At 36.9% G+C, this 12,789-nt stretch overlaps 1 protein-coding gene across 8 annotated transcripts in view; it reads right to left on the minus strand.

The window, feature by feature from the left end:
* The window catches only part of LTBP1 (latent transforming growth factor beta binding protein 1), a 192,850-nt gene that overhangs the window by 170,808 nt on the left and 9,253 nt on the right, over nucleotides 1–12,789 (minus strand). For 7 of the 8 annotated variants that reach the window (XM_027641572.1, XM_027641576.1, XM_027641575.1 and 4 more), the window contains exon 3: nucleotides 6,345–6,633. The exons of the other annotated variant lie outside the window; for it this stretch is intronic. In XM_027641572.1, coding sequence (XP_027497373.1) covers nucleotides 6,345–6,633 — 289 coding nt within the window. The remainder of the gene's footprint in view (nucleotides 1–6,344; nucleotides 6,634–12,789) is intronic. 8 annotated transcript variants of the gene reach the window in all.

The raw sequence follows: 12,789 nt of genomic DNA on the forward strand, positions 1-12,789 counted from the left end.
GCTAGTTATCTGCTACACTAGCAAAATGCTAAGACTAAGTAAATCCACTAAAGAGGGGTTCTTTGTGTCTTTGTTATCTATTTAATAAGGTTATTAACAATGAATAGTGATTGGAAGGATAAAGACAATACCAAAAGTTATATTAATATACAAGACATACAAATCAGCTAATAGGTATGACTAATATTATTTTAAAGGGCTGAAGATCAAATATTAAGCAAAATTTCTGACCAAAGGCAGATACATCTACAAACATGAAGCCTTTTCTCCAAGTTCAATATACCTGAAACAGAGGAAAACGTCAATTCAGTGATCATATGAACATTATAACACTAAACAAAAACACCTAGAGTTTTCTAAAGACATAACTTTCCTGAATCATATTTTTATACCTGATATCAGTAAAAATATTCTTACCTTCCTTTGAAAGTTAAAGGTACTTCCATTGAAAGTTAAAGCAGACATTACTTTTCCATTGAGATCTATTTCACCATCTCTAAAGTTGGGGGGAAGTGGCTCTTGCAACATTGTTTTTTGTTTCAGCCACATCTTATAATCACTACTGTTGCACAGTAGCTTGCTTAGGGAAACAAACTGTAACCTGAGTGGGTTACTTTTATCTGTTTGGCTAAACAGTCTCAGTAAAGTATAAAACTGTTGCATATTGTTTTAGTATGAGAAGCATTTGCTAATAGAGAAACCTTTTTAAAAGCAAATGTTCTGAATACCTAGAAAGACATTTTGACACAACAACAGCAAGATGTCAAATAAACTTTAACAACGCAAATACACCTTTCTGAAACTGAAAACTCACTGTCACGCTTTCTGCAAAAAGCCATGCTCCTTCAGCCCCAGCAAGCCACTGGAAAGAAGTTCTTCTGATTGTTTCTCAACATCTCCTGAAATAATTCCCTTATGATACTTGGTAAAAGTTTCAATAGTTATACGATTTTTTAAAAAGACAGCCTGGAAAAGCTATTTTGGAAGAGAATATACCATTTTGCAACACAGTAACAAAGAAGACTGACAGCTCCTTAATAAAGCCCCTATACATCCCCCATGCAAACACTATGAATGGCCAGGCATGTGGATTTTTAAGTTAGGAAAAAAAAATAATTCTATAGTTTGGAATGGTGGCTTACAGTCCTCTAAGCTCAAAGCACCAGTATAGTTTTAGAAGTCATTTGCTTTCCTGAAAAGCAGTGCCTTGAAAACAAGACAATAGTTTCCACACACATGGAATACACCTAAATTGTTATGTCTCTATTTTGCTGTATTGATATACAGTAGTATGAACATACTCTAGTACCACTCAAAGAAAATAACTTCATGACAAGTTAATTAAAAAGTTGACTTTACCTCATGGTGTGTTCAAGTTGCTGGGATTGTGTGAGGGAAGGGTACACTGACATTCTGAAATGAAATATGCGTCACAGGACAATATGGATAACTGATCTGCATAAACTCAAGTCTATTAGGAAGAAATTAATAACCTGATGGATAATAGAGTGCACTGTGGTTCCTTGCAGCAGGTCTCTTGTTAAAAGCATTGTGCAGAGGCATCTCAGAATCTACCCCAAATAGTTCACAAAGAAAAAGTAACTTCCCTTATTCTCCCTGCAGCCACCTTGCATTAGTGAACCTAAAGTAAGCACACCGTGAGTTCATTACATGTCAGAAGTCTGTACTGAAGGGTTGCAGTACACAACCTGCAAACAGACCCTAGTTTTCCATCTCTCTGACACAAACCAGTGTGCTCAAGAATTGCTAGAAAAGCCTCACCTCTGACTACTGAAGTTAAATTTTTAAGTCTGCGAAGCAATAACACCTCAGTGTTGCAAAGTGCGTGGTGCTAATACAAGTTCTCAAGATATAGATGTTCTTTTCTTAGAATAACACAAACAGTCATGTCCTAGGGTTCTAGGAGTGCAAACGCAGTAGCCCATGACTTACAGCCAAAAGCTCTGAAGCACCAGGTAACAGTCTATGGTTGTATCCTAACAGTGTGGTCATGGCATGCTCAACATGCTCAAATACGTACTTAGGTGTATCAGGTCTGAGCACATATATATGCACGTGTCTAAGAACACAGATCCAGTTCTGAGAACAGGAAAAATCAGATTTAAAAATATTATTATTTATGATTCTAGGTAAAATGTTCCATACTAATTTCCAAGACATCATCACTTCAGTTGCTTTCAGCTCCCCAGTGTAGACCAAGAGAACAACCTTTTTTTAAATCTTTTTTCAGACCATCACTTGGTCAGTCATCACAAACTAATCTTAGAACCAGAAGTTTTAAAAAATAAATTATATGCAGTCAAAGATACAAAAAGGAACTAGTACGGAAGACAGGAAATAGTCAAAAGAGTAGTCTCTTATACTTTGCGGTCGTCTGCAGCCAAGAGTTTGTACAAAGTCAATCCTTATAGATTTTAAATATATATGTTAATATATAACTTACAGATATATATTACATAAAGAATATATTCAATTTTCAGCTGATTTCAGTAGGGTCACAACAGCATGCCAAGTTCTTCTCTCAGGCATTTTTTTCACTTACGCTAGTCTCACATCAACTAGTTAAAACTGGGAAAATACTGGAAAAAATGCTATATCTTTCAACAGAAGGAAAAAAATCAGGTTTAAGATGCAGGTTGATAGGTTTAATACATTAGCAGGCAATACACCAAAATATGGAACTAGACCTAGTGATCCAGGAATAGAGAGGTTTGGAGGGGATCTCTTAGGAAAGATTTCTGGGTGCATCAGGCATACCAGTAAATTCAAATCTGTCACCTGAAGTCTGTACATCTACCACTCCTTTGATGAGCTTTGCTTTGCCCAACATTAAAACAGACTTTCACATTTCATCAACAACTGCCTTCAAAAGAGACTGAAAGAGCAATGCTGTGACACTGCCACGTATTACTGAGCTCCAGTTGGTTGATACTGTACACCTTCTGGTGACCATTTCCAAAACTGTACTAGAAAGGTCCCTTTAAAAAAACAAAAAAATCATCTGCTTACACAGATGGTAAATGCAGAAAATCAAGCTGTTGGAGCTATAATGTTGCCAACAAGTGAGAACATGAGATGTGAAAGGAACACCCAGAGTTACTGGAGAGCTATCACAGAAATTCAGGCCCACAAAGCATGCCTGTTACTGAGATCAGAATTCCCAACAGGTTCCAATAAGAAGCAGATTTTTGAGACACCACTTGTTTTCAATTACAGCCATCTACACCTTCTGCTAACATTCTTATGAGATGAGGCCTTGTAAGTGACAGTATCCATCTTCAGACCAGAGCTATGACAGACTTACTGAATCCAGGATATTCCAGGAAATTAATCTCTCTCCAGGTTTCCTTCTGTTCAGCATCTAATTCTTCAAAAAAAAAAGTATCTGGAAAAAAAATAAATGAATTCCCTGCTTCCCTAAATATCATTGCCACCACGATCCTAAAAAACATGCAAGAACACATCTTGATAACTGAGCTGGACAAGCTGATTTCATAAACAAAACAGAAAAAAGTTGACAGAGGATGGCAAAACAGAAACACTGTAGAGGCAACCCTCTTCTAGGAGCTAATTTAGGTGTTCCAGGTTGGGTTCTGCCCTGGCTTTCACCAGTCCTTGACAGCTCCGCATGGCAGCAGTGTCCAGACCAGCATACCAACCACACTGACAATGGATGACTCCACTTTCTAGGAGTGGAAACAGAAAAGGCCATTCCAAAAATACCTAGGCAGCCTCACATAACATACAAAATCACAAGACACTCAAAGAGGAATTGAAACAGGAACTAGCCCATTTTCTCTCTGCCAATGGTAGAGACCTGACCTCCGAAGGATCTTTCAGCCCTGTAAATTGTCCTAATAGCCATACGTAAAAACTACTGCTGGCACTCATTTCAACAGCTGTTATCTAAATATCCACCTTCTGCTGCATTTGATATGACTGCTTTGGTTTGTGAAACAGCCCATTTCCTCTCCATCTGCCTGCCTCCTGCTGAGGTTGTAGGCTGGCTTTCTCATGACTCCAGAAATTCAAGTTTCCATTTTTCCACTCTATTTTTAAGCTGGTTGAAAAAGATTTATCTTTATGTGATCTCAAAGACCAACAGATCCAGCTACCTGAAAAGGTCTCTTCACAGTTAGAAGAAAATCCTTAGGCTGAGAAGGGTCACATGAACAACAAAGCCCACCTGGGTTAACACTACATATGGAAGCGTGCAGAGGCACTTTGGATAACAGATGACTGTTTTTTCAGCCTGAAGGTGCTTCCTCTACATCTGGGATGATGTCTCATGCAAACAGGTACTGGGATTTTGGTGAAGCATGACATGCTGTAGGTGCCCTCTAGAAACACTTTGAGCATCATAGCCCAGCAACTATCATGGTAGCACAGAAGAATATAAGTTTAGCATCACCTCTTTTCTTACAAGAGAAACTCTTTATCCCTGAACATTATTCCAGGAATAATGAAAAATAAGTCTTCTTTAGAGGCTGTCACAAGCCTTTTGAGCATAGTTTTACAGCACTTGAAAGAAGACGGGTTTTAAGGGTTTTATTTGGTTGTGGGTTTTTTTTAGGTAAGAATGAATTACATTCTTCTCTTTTTTTTCTTTTCCCTGTTTTCTTTCTTTGAAGTATATTTTACTACCCATTTTGGAAAACTGGTCTTTATCACAACAGAAGGAAAAATTCCTTCAAAATGGTTGTGGGCAGAGGGAGGAAGAAAAAAGACATGCAATATCCTCTACAGGAATCAGTACTGATAGGTCAGATAATTCCTGCCTTCTTTGTACTCATGTGCTGTGCACTGCACTTTGCGGGGCTAAGCCGAGACACCAGGTGATGAGGATTAGCAGTATTGCAGGTCTGGATGGAAAGGAGCAGAAAAAAAGCCTGATGATTTTACTGGTAATTTCCCCTTCATTTTAGTCACTTCAATAACCCTTGCTTCACTTACAGGCATGAAACTGGACTCCGAGTACTATGAAATACTAAAATTGGGTAGCAATTTCTCTGTCTTTCAAGACTATGGATGCATTTGTTCCTAAAGCCCACCCTGATCTACCTTCTACCTTTCTCAAAGAACATCCTAGCTTAGGGTTTAGAACTCCAAGGAAGTTCAGGTAAATTGTGTTCCTAAAAGTGTTCCTACAACACGTGTAGGAACCTAGTTTAGCTTGTGGATCCAGAGTCGGATGAACCAAGACAACAATAAAAAGAGTTGGGAGGGTTTAGGAGGAAAAAACCTGATAAAGAGATTACAAGACAACATCAAACAACATTGGCAGTGCCCAGTGATCTCTGTTCTCAGATGCTGCTTTGCAAAGGAGTGGCAGGATGTACTTTGTTGTCACAAGCATATGACCACTCAGGTGCAGAACTCTAATCACACACCACCCTTCCACATTCATTTTTACAGTTTTGAACACAGGAAAACACAGTTTATTTCCTATTCCTGATTATCTTGCTCTGGAGACTAAAAGTGAAACAGTCTGCACCCTCCTTGCAGCTCTCAGAAAGCAAGGCCTGTTAGAGGACAGAAACACTTTTTGTCACTGACTTCACCTCAAACTGGAAGGACAGTAGTTGCTGCAGACACCTGCATCTGTTCACATTCAACTGGATTGCCACCCTCCTGTGCACCTCCCTCCCCCCAGTATGAAATGCAGCTTTGAAAGAAGTTAAGGTCAGACACATCAATAAAAACAACACCACAGAGAAATTTCAGACTCAAAGTGAGTAATGGAAGTGATATCAAAGACTGGCTAAGTTACCAGCTACTGAAGAGGCAGAGAAAAAATTCTCTAACAAGATGGTTTCTATAATACCTATGACAGTCAGGTACAATCCTGAACCTCAAACACAAGCAAGCAGAAGCATCCACTGTACTACAGCCATACACACTTACTTAAAAAAAGAAAAAATATTGCAAATAGAAGAAACCAGAACACAACACAAGCACTAAATCTTACCCTCCTCAGTCACGCAAGGTGTCGAAATTCCATGCCAGACTCTGTTCTAGGTTAAACTCAAAAAGTCACTAGTATAAATTAAAAATAATTCCTCTGAAATTAGTACAGCATTGTCATTCTAAGGAAAATAAAAGTTGACTGATATTATGAGATATTCTGTTCAGATGAAGAAATCTGGCTCGTAAGTAACGGAAGTTTAAAAATCCACTAAAATCTGACACTTAAAACAAGAAGCTCTTTAAAAAAAACAAACCTGTGAGAGTTTCCAAGTACGACTTTTTGAAAACATTTGCAAGGAACAACTTTTTACAAATCTAACATACCAGACTTCTTGGAAAGCAAAGAAAACACTTACTGTGGTTGCATTTGCTGAGTTAACCCAACAGGAGGCTTCTGCTTGATGGTGAATGCCATCTGAGTCATAGGGCCAACCTTTGGTGGGACCTGAACCTTCTGAGAGAAGGTCTGCTGGGCAGCCTGCTGGGGTATGGGCCAAGGGGGAACAACAGGGCTCCGGCCTCCAGTGGAAGACGTATCTTGCACGACTGTATCCTCACAGGAATTACCTTTTGTTCCTGGTTTACACACACAAAGCTGAGGTCGCAGGCACATCCCTCCGTTTTGGCATGGTGGTGCACAGTTAGCTAAGAAAAGACATTTTAAAAAGTACCTGTGAAACAAAGCACAAAGGAAAATGCAAACCCTCCCCATCATAAAAAAAGGTATTAGTTGTTAATGTAACTGGAGTACAAGAGAGCACCATTGCTCAGTTCCACAAAACATAGTATACAAGCTGGTACAGCTTTTGCTGCTTTCCTACATAAGACATGCACAACGTTTGAACAGCTTTGAAAAGTAAAATGCCAGTGATCTAAAAAATAGGAAATGGACAAGTTAAATCAAGAAACAGCATTATTTCAAATCTTCGTGTTAGTGGCCTTTTACACTGTCTTCCCAGCATCCTTCCTCCTCATACTTTAACAACCTAAACTGCATCTAGTGAAATGACTGAGCTTAGAATTTTACTACTGATCCTGGCCTGGATTCACTCCATTACTATTTTAAAATTGGATACTGCATAGGTACTTAGACTAAATGTCTACAGTTACCTTATAGACCACGAAAACGATGCTGAGAAGCATGAAGTGATTAAAACTTTCCCTCACTAAAACCCAAATGACATTCCCTTCACTACCACCACCAAAACAACATAAAGAAAGAGACATATGAACCGCTGCTACAAAGACATCGCTACACCTGGGGATTACATTCTTTGAAGAAACAGACAGGTGCTTGTGATTATCCCAAGCCAGCTTCTGTGCATTCTTTGTACCACCAGTGAAAAGGGGTCAGATTCTTCAAAAGACAATTCGCCTTCAGATAGGATTAATTACACTGCTTTGTGCTGCTCTATCTAGTGACTGTCGAGGGAGCCTGAATAATCAGCCTAGACTCAACACCCAGGTCATAAACCTAGTTAATGCAGGATCAATTCCACTTTGAATAAGAACCTTGGAGAAGCAGTAAATCCCACCAAAAAAAGAGGAAAAATAAAAAAGCAAAAGCAACTCGTGATCATATGTATACATAATACTGCAAAAGCATACCTAATTTGAGGATTTATTTTGGATATTTAAATTTACAACGCTACTGCGTTTTGAGAATGCTAAAATAACACAAAGATGGCAAAACAAAATTAATTCTCTTACCCAGAGAATGGAATTTAACATTAAAATATAATCCTAATTAATATAAATATCAAAATACTTTCTTCATTTGTCCCATTAAAGATAGCATACAATGAAGCATTTATTAAAAAAAGAAATCACTGCTGAGCTACTTTGCTTCTGCAAACTAAGTATATTTTTAATATTGTTAAAGATCTTTTAACACAGACAAAATGATATGCAAGATCGGTTTTTACTAAAATAGGTAAGATCATACCTTAAACCATAACATGGGATTCTACACCATATTTAGATACATCCAATTGCACAGTTATATTATTAAAAAAAAAAAAAAGTCAGTCACAGCCCTGGTCCAAGTAAATTAGAGTACTTGGCACTTCAGCCAAGTTTTAATATGCACATTTATTTATAAAAATAAATGCACAAGCATACATATGAAAAAACTTAGTAAGATGGGACTGTGTTAATTTGGAAGACTAGTTTGTCAAGTGACAACACCCTCTGATACAGACCTATCACGGTATACCAACTGTACATGGCACCAGAATTGCCATACAACTTTAACCTGAGTTTTGCATGGGGTTGTTCTCACATACACTTTCCCCTCCATGTGTTGTTCAGAAACTTATTTTTTCAATACTACTTATCTGGGCTACCTTAATTGCATATTACGCATCTCCCTGGCAACACAAAAGTAATCATTTACTTACTTATATTTGTTTAATTTTGAGACTGTATCTTGTAGTTGATTTCTGGAAGACTGGAGACCATTTTAACTGTAAACTTGAGATGGGATTTGCAACAAGCATATGCTGCAATATGCCAGCCAAGTCTTCCTTGTGCGTTGTTTCTAAGACTTAGATTATGCTAAAAACTGTAAAAATTTGCTTATGTGCACATGACTGAAATTAATCATATCTTGAAAAATAGATTCAGTAGCCTTAAATTCTAATTAAGTTTCACTGGCTTTGGAGAGACTTTTAAGAACAGAACAGTGACCCCCATCATCTGGGTCATCTGTAGAAAATGAGTAAAGATGACAGTGAAAGAGTTTGGGCACAGTTGGGAGTGCTTCTAAAAAACATCAGATAAAAAATGCTTAAAAAAAAAAATCAAACAACTAGGACTTTCAAAGGTCTCATTTTTACAACATATGTTTCTGGAGATTTACAGACATGCACCTATATCAACCTCTGAGCTTCTTGACAAGTTAAATATTTAAAAAACAAAGACTGAACACAGAAGTAAGCTAACAAGACCACCCCAAAAGTCAATATGACAAAATATACACTCTTCTAGAACACTGATCATGGCATATCTCCTCTCAAAAGGGAAATAACAATGTATACATACACAAGAGACAATATTGAAAAAACTGCAACTCTTTTTCCTGTAGTTAAGAACCAAAGGTGTGCTTCAGAAGCCTAAGAAAACTTAAGGTTCTACTTATGAAAGTGAACTTAAGGTTGCAGTGAATTTAAAATTATGAAGCTGAAAACAGAACTTGTTTTTAAATTACCTTATCTATTTTACCCAAATAGACTCGATGATTCTTACTCCACTGACAGCAATGTAAACCCTGAAAGCTTAAATACATATTACATATACATAAATCATATGCTCTGCATTACTCTAACTGGCCTTTAACAAAACAAGCATCATGAGATACAGCAACTATTGTCTCAGATCATATGAACAGTGACAACAAGTTAAAAAAAGATCCATTAGATCTTTACAGCAATGAACCCTTTGACTGAAATCCTTCATTAATGTTGTGTAGTCAAATATTACAAAACTGGATAAAGATCACATTTTTTAGGAAAGAATTAAACTGAACATTTTAATTTACATAATACAGCAGTTTAGCTTCAAAAATGTCCAAGACAGCTGCAGTGTGCCAAATGAATGACCTAATTATTTTGTTTGAAGACAACAATAATGGCACACAACTGAAAAGACCAATATTTTCCAAAAAGCTAAGCTTTCAAAAATTGGAGTGTGGAAGTACTAAGTTCAAAACTGAAAAGCAGGTCAATATACTCCTGCTAAAGGCAATTGGCTTGGTCCTATTCAATTCAAGGAGGTCATGACTGGAAATTCAAAATAGAGTTTGGCATAGATGCAGATAATGAGATCACACTTAGTGGGTCAGATTAAAGATCCACTTAGTTCAGTCTTCTCCCTCCATTACCGAGGTGGATGCCTAAGGACAGGGTGAGATGCAGTAAAAGTTTGTACCACTACAGCCTTCAAGAATTAGAGGCTCAGCAATTTCTTGAACAAGAGTGCTGGTTTTGTGTTTGATAACCCTCAGCAGACTTTTCTGTCAGGGGTTCACTGACCTGCTTTTTGAACCTCCTAGCTTCAGCATCAAAGCCTTCCTGTGCCAAGGAAGTTGGCCATGTTGGAAGTCCAGGCATAGGCAATATAACCAATCTTCCCTCACTTGCCAGAACCGTGGTGAAGAAATAAGGATTCTCCAGGTTGTTTTTTGTATTTTAAAGAACATGCCATCTCTATCTACTAAGAATAAAGCCACAGCAACACATTTGCTTTGGAACTACCTACATCACAAAAAGCTGAAAGCTGTATTCCAAGATGCTCATACTTTTTTATTTATCTTTCTCTAATCAACTGCTGCTCACCACTCTCACAGACAATTACTGGGTTTGACACAACCATATTGGGACTGGTATGGTTGTATTTGTGACATGCTTTCAGAAGAGCAAGTATAAAATAACATTACCATCAGGTTTAAACACACCCTTTCCAAAACATCTTACGTTTTTTTGGGACGATCTATACATATACACTTTTCAGTTCATGTGTTCATGTTATTATGGTTAAAGAGCATACAAATATTTGCAGGAGGAAGACCTAAAAGGTTTATAATAGTTTCAAAATATGTAAATATTTTAAAGCCTCTACATATACAAAATGTATTTGTTTTAATACACGGTAAATTAAGCATAATTTATTATATGAAATCAGTAAGTATAAAATATTGTCATGCATGGAAGAAGTTTAGATAATTTCTCTTTTGTCCTTTCAAATGAATCAAAATGCAGGTATAACTTACTTCACTTGTCACAAAATAATGTTTATATTATATTAATGTTAATTCTTGAATTAAGATCATTACAATCTCATTCTTATGCTAATCATTTATTTTATCTTGATTCACAATTAATTTCTTCAAAAGTAACACCACACTTAAAAGATTATTTCCTTGTGTCTCTAGACCATGTCAAGAATTGAAATTCACAAAAATGTATCTTCAGTGAGAAAATCACAATAAACAAATTTACATGTCCCAAAAGTTTCCTGCACTCAAGCTTCTAGCCTTTCAGCCTCAGCTCCACCTTTAAGTATTTCCTTTATCAAGGAACTGCTGTTGATTTGTACTTAAATGTCTATATAAATGTCTATATTTTTTGAATTTCTACAGATTTCTAATACTGTGACAACAGGTACACTACAACAGTGTTGTGAGTCTTGTGCTATTTCTAGTGCACCCAACCACTAGGTTTTTTCTTTCTGTTTCCACATGAAATTTATCTTTTTTTCCTCCTCTTTAGTACACATAGTCAAGCACCAGTTTAAACAGGATGCACTGACTTTCAACAAATTTCATCACAGTGCACATATCAATTTCTCCCATAGGAGTGCATAAATCCTGTCAGGCAAAATACATGGTAGAGGGCAAATAATAGAAAATATAGTAATTGGAAAGAAGATTATAAGTACGGGACTGCTTTGGATTCCAGTACAAAACGGTTGAGAAATGATGCATGCATCAAGTTTACAGAAAGGGGAAAAACCAACACACTGGCACGGATATATCTGTGCTTAGAGCAGAAATTTCAAGTTGCTTTACATGAAATGCAGGAATACTATTAAGGGCATAATAAATACTTTCTTTCTTATTTTATTAATTCAAGATTTCTATTCCTCGAGCACACAAGGAAACCAAACCAACGCTCAGCTTGGTTGAGTGCACATCCTAAACAAAAAGTTGTGACACAAAGGCACCTTTAACTCCTGCTGTGTTGAAAGACAGAGTGATGATCCCCCACCGATTCCAGAAGAAAAGCAGTGAAGCACTTTCTTTGGAAAGCAACAAGCTGTGGGTTCTGAAAGAGACGTATTCCAGTTTCCCTCAGAAAAATCTGAATACAGTGCTGACATCCTGGAGAAGAGCAATGTTTCTAAGAATTTCCTGTTCTCCAAATTACCCTACTGATTAGCTCACAATTTAATTTTATGATTTTATTCTGGATACCATTTTAAGTCTTTAATCATCGCCAGAACTGAGGATGCAATACTGGAATCTAGAAACCCAAAAGCTAAGTGAAGGAACATCTGCTGCTCATCATCTAATGCTTTCCTGGGGATCTAGCTCTCTAAGTATCTCACTCCAAAAAACTTTCAGAAGTCGAACTTTATCAGAAATATATCCAACAATTCTAAACATTCATTGAGAATGGAGCAGACAGGAATTTGTAACCAAGGGTGATATAACCATGTTGCAAGAGCATTCTATAAAAGAAGTTTAAATTACTTAAATAATCCTAAGAAATTACATTAACTGCAGAAAACCTGTATGACCTTTACACTACTAATGGAGGAGGTAGACATCATCTGTGTCTTTCTACACAGGAACTTGTTTTTAGCCTAACTATATGATCTTAAGGAATTCTTTCCCTAAATAGACTTCAAATGAAAGCATGTGTTGGAATTCTTTGCTTGTCCACTTCAAAACATCAAATTCATTCCCATACTGGCATGTAAACATGACCTCCATGAAGGAAGGAAAACAAAAAACAATGCTTTTGGCATACATACTTCTTTTAGAACAAACACACAAAAAAACCCAGTTTCTCTCCTAACCCAATGACAACATAGCATATTTTATTTTCTATTTATCTTCATAGTACTACCTCTAAATGCCAAGATCTATAAGAATTCAATAGCAACTATACTCAAATACTTCAAAAGCCCAACTTCAGCAAAAGGATGCATTATTTTATCAGTCATAAGGATATAACATGTTCTTTGATATTTGGCATTTTCATTCATGTTGTGTTTACTGGAGTTTATATAGTATAAATA

Source organism: Corapipo altera, unplaced genomic scaffold (genome assembly GCF_003945725.1).
Source record: "Corapipo altera isolate COAL_440 unplaced genomic scaffold, ASM394572v1 48b, whole genome shotgun sequence".
Classification (NCBI taxonomy): Eukaryota; Metazoa; Chordata; class Aves; order Passeriformes; family Pipridae; genus Corapipo; species Corapipo altera.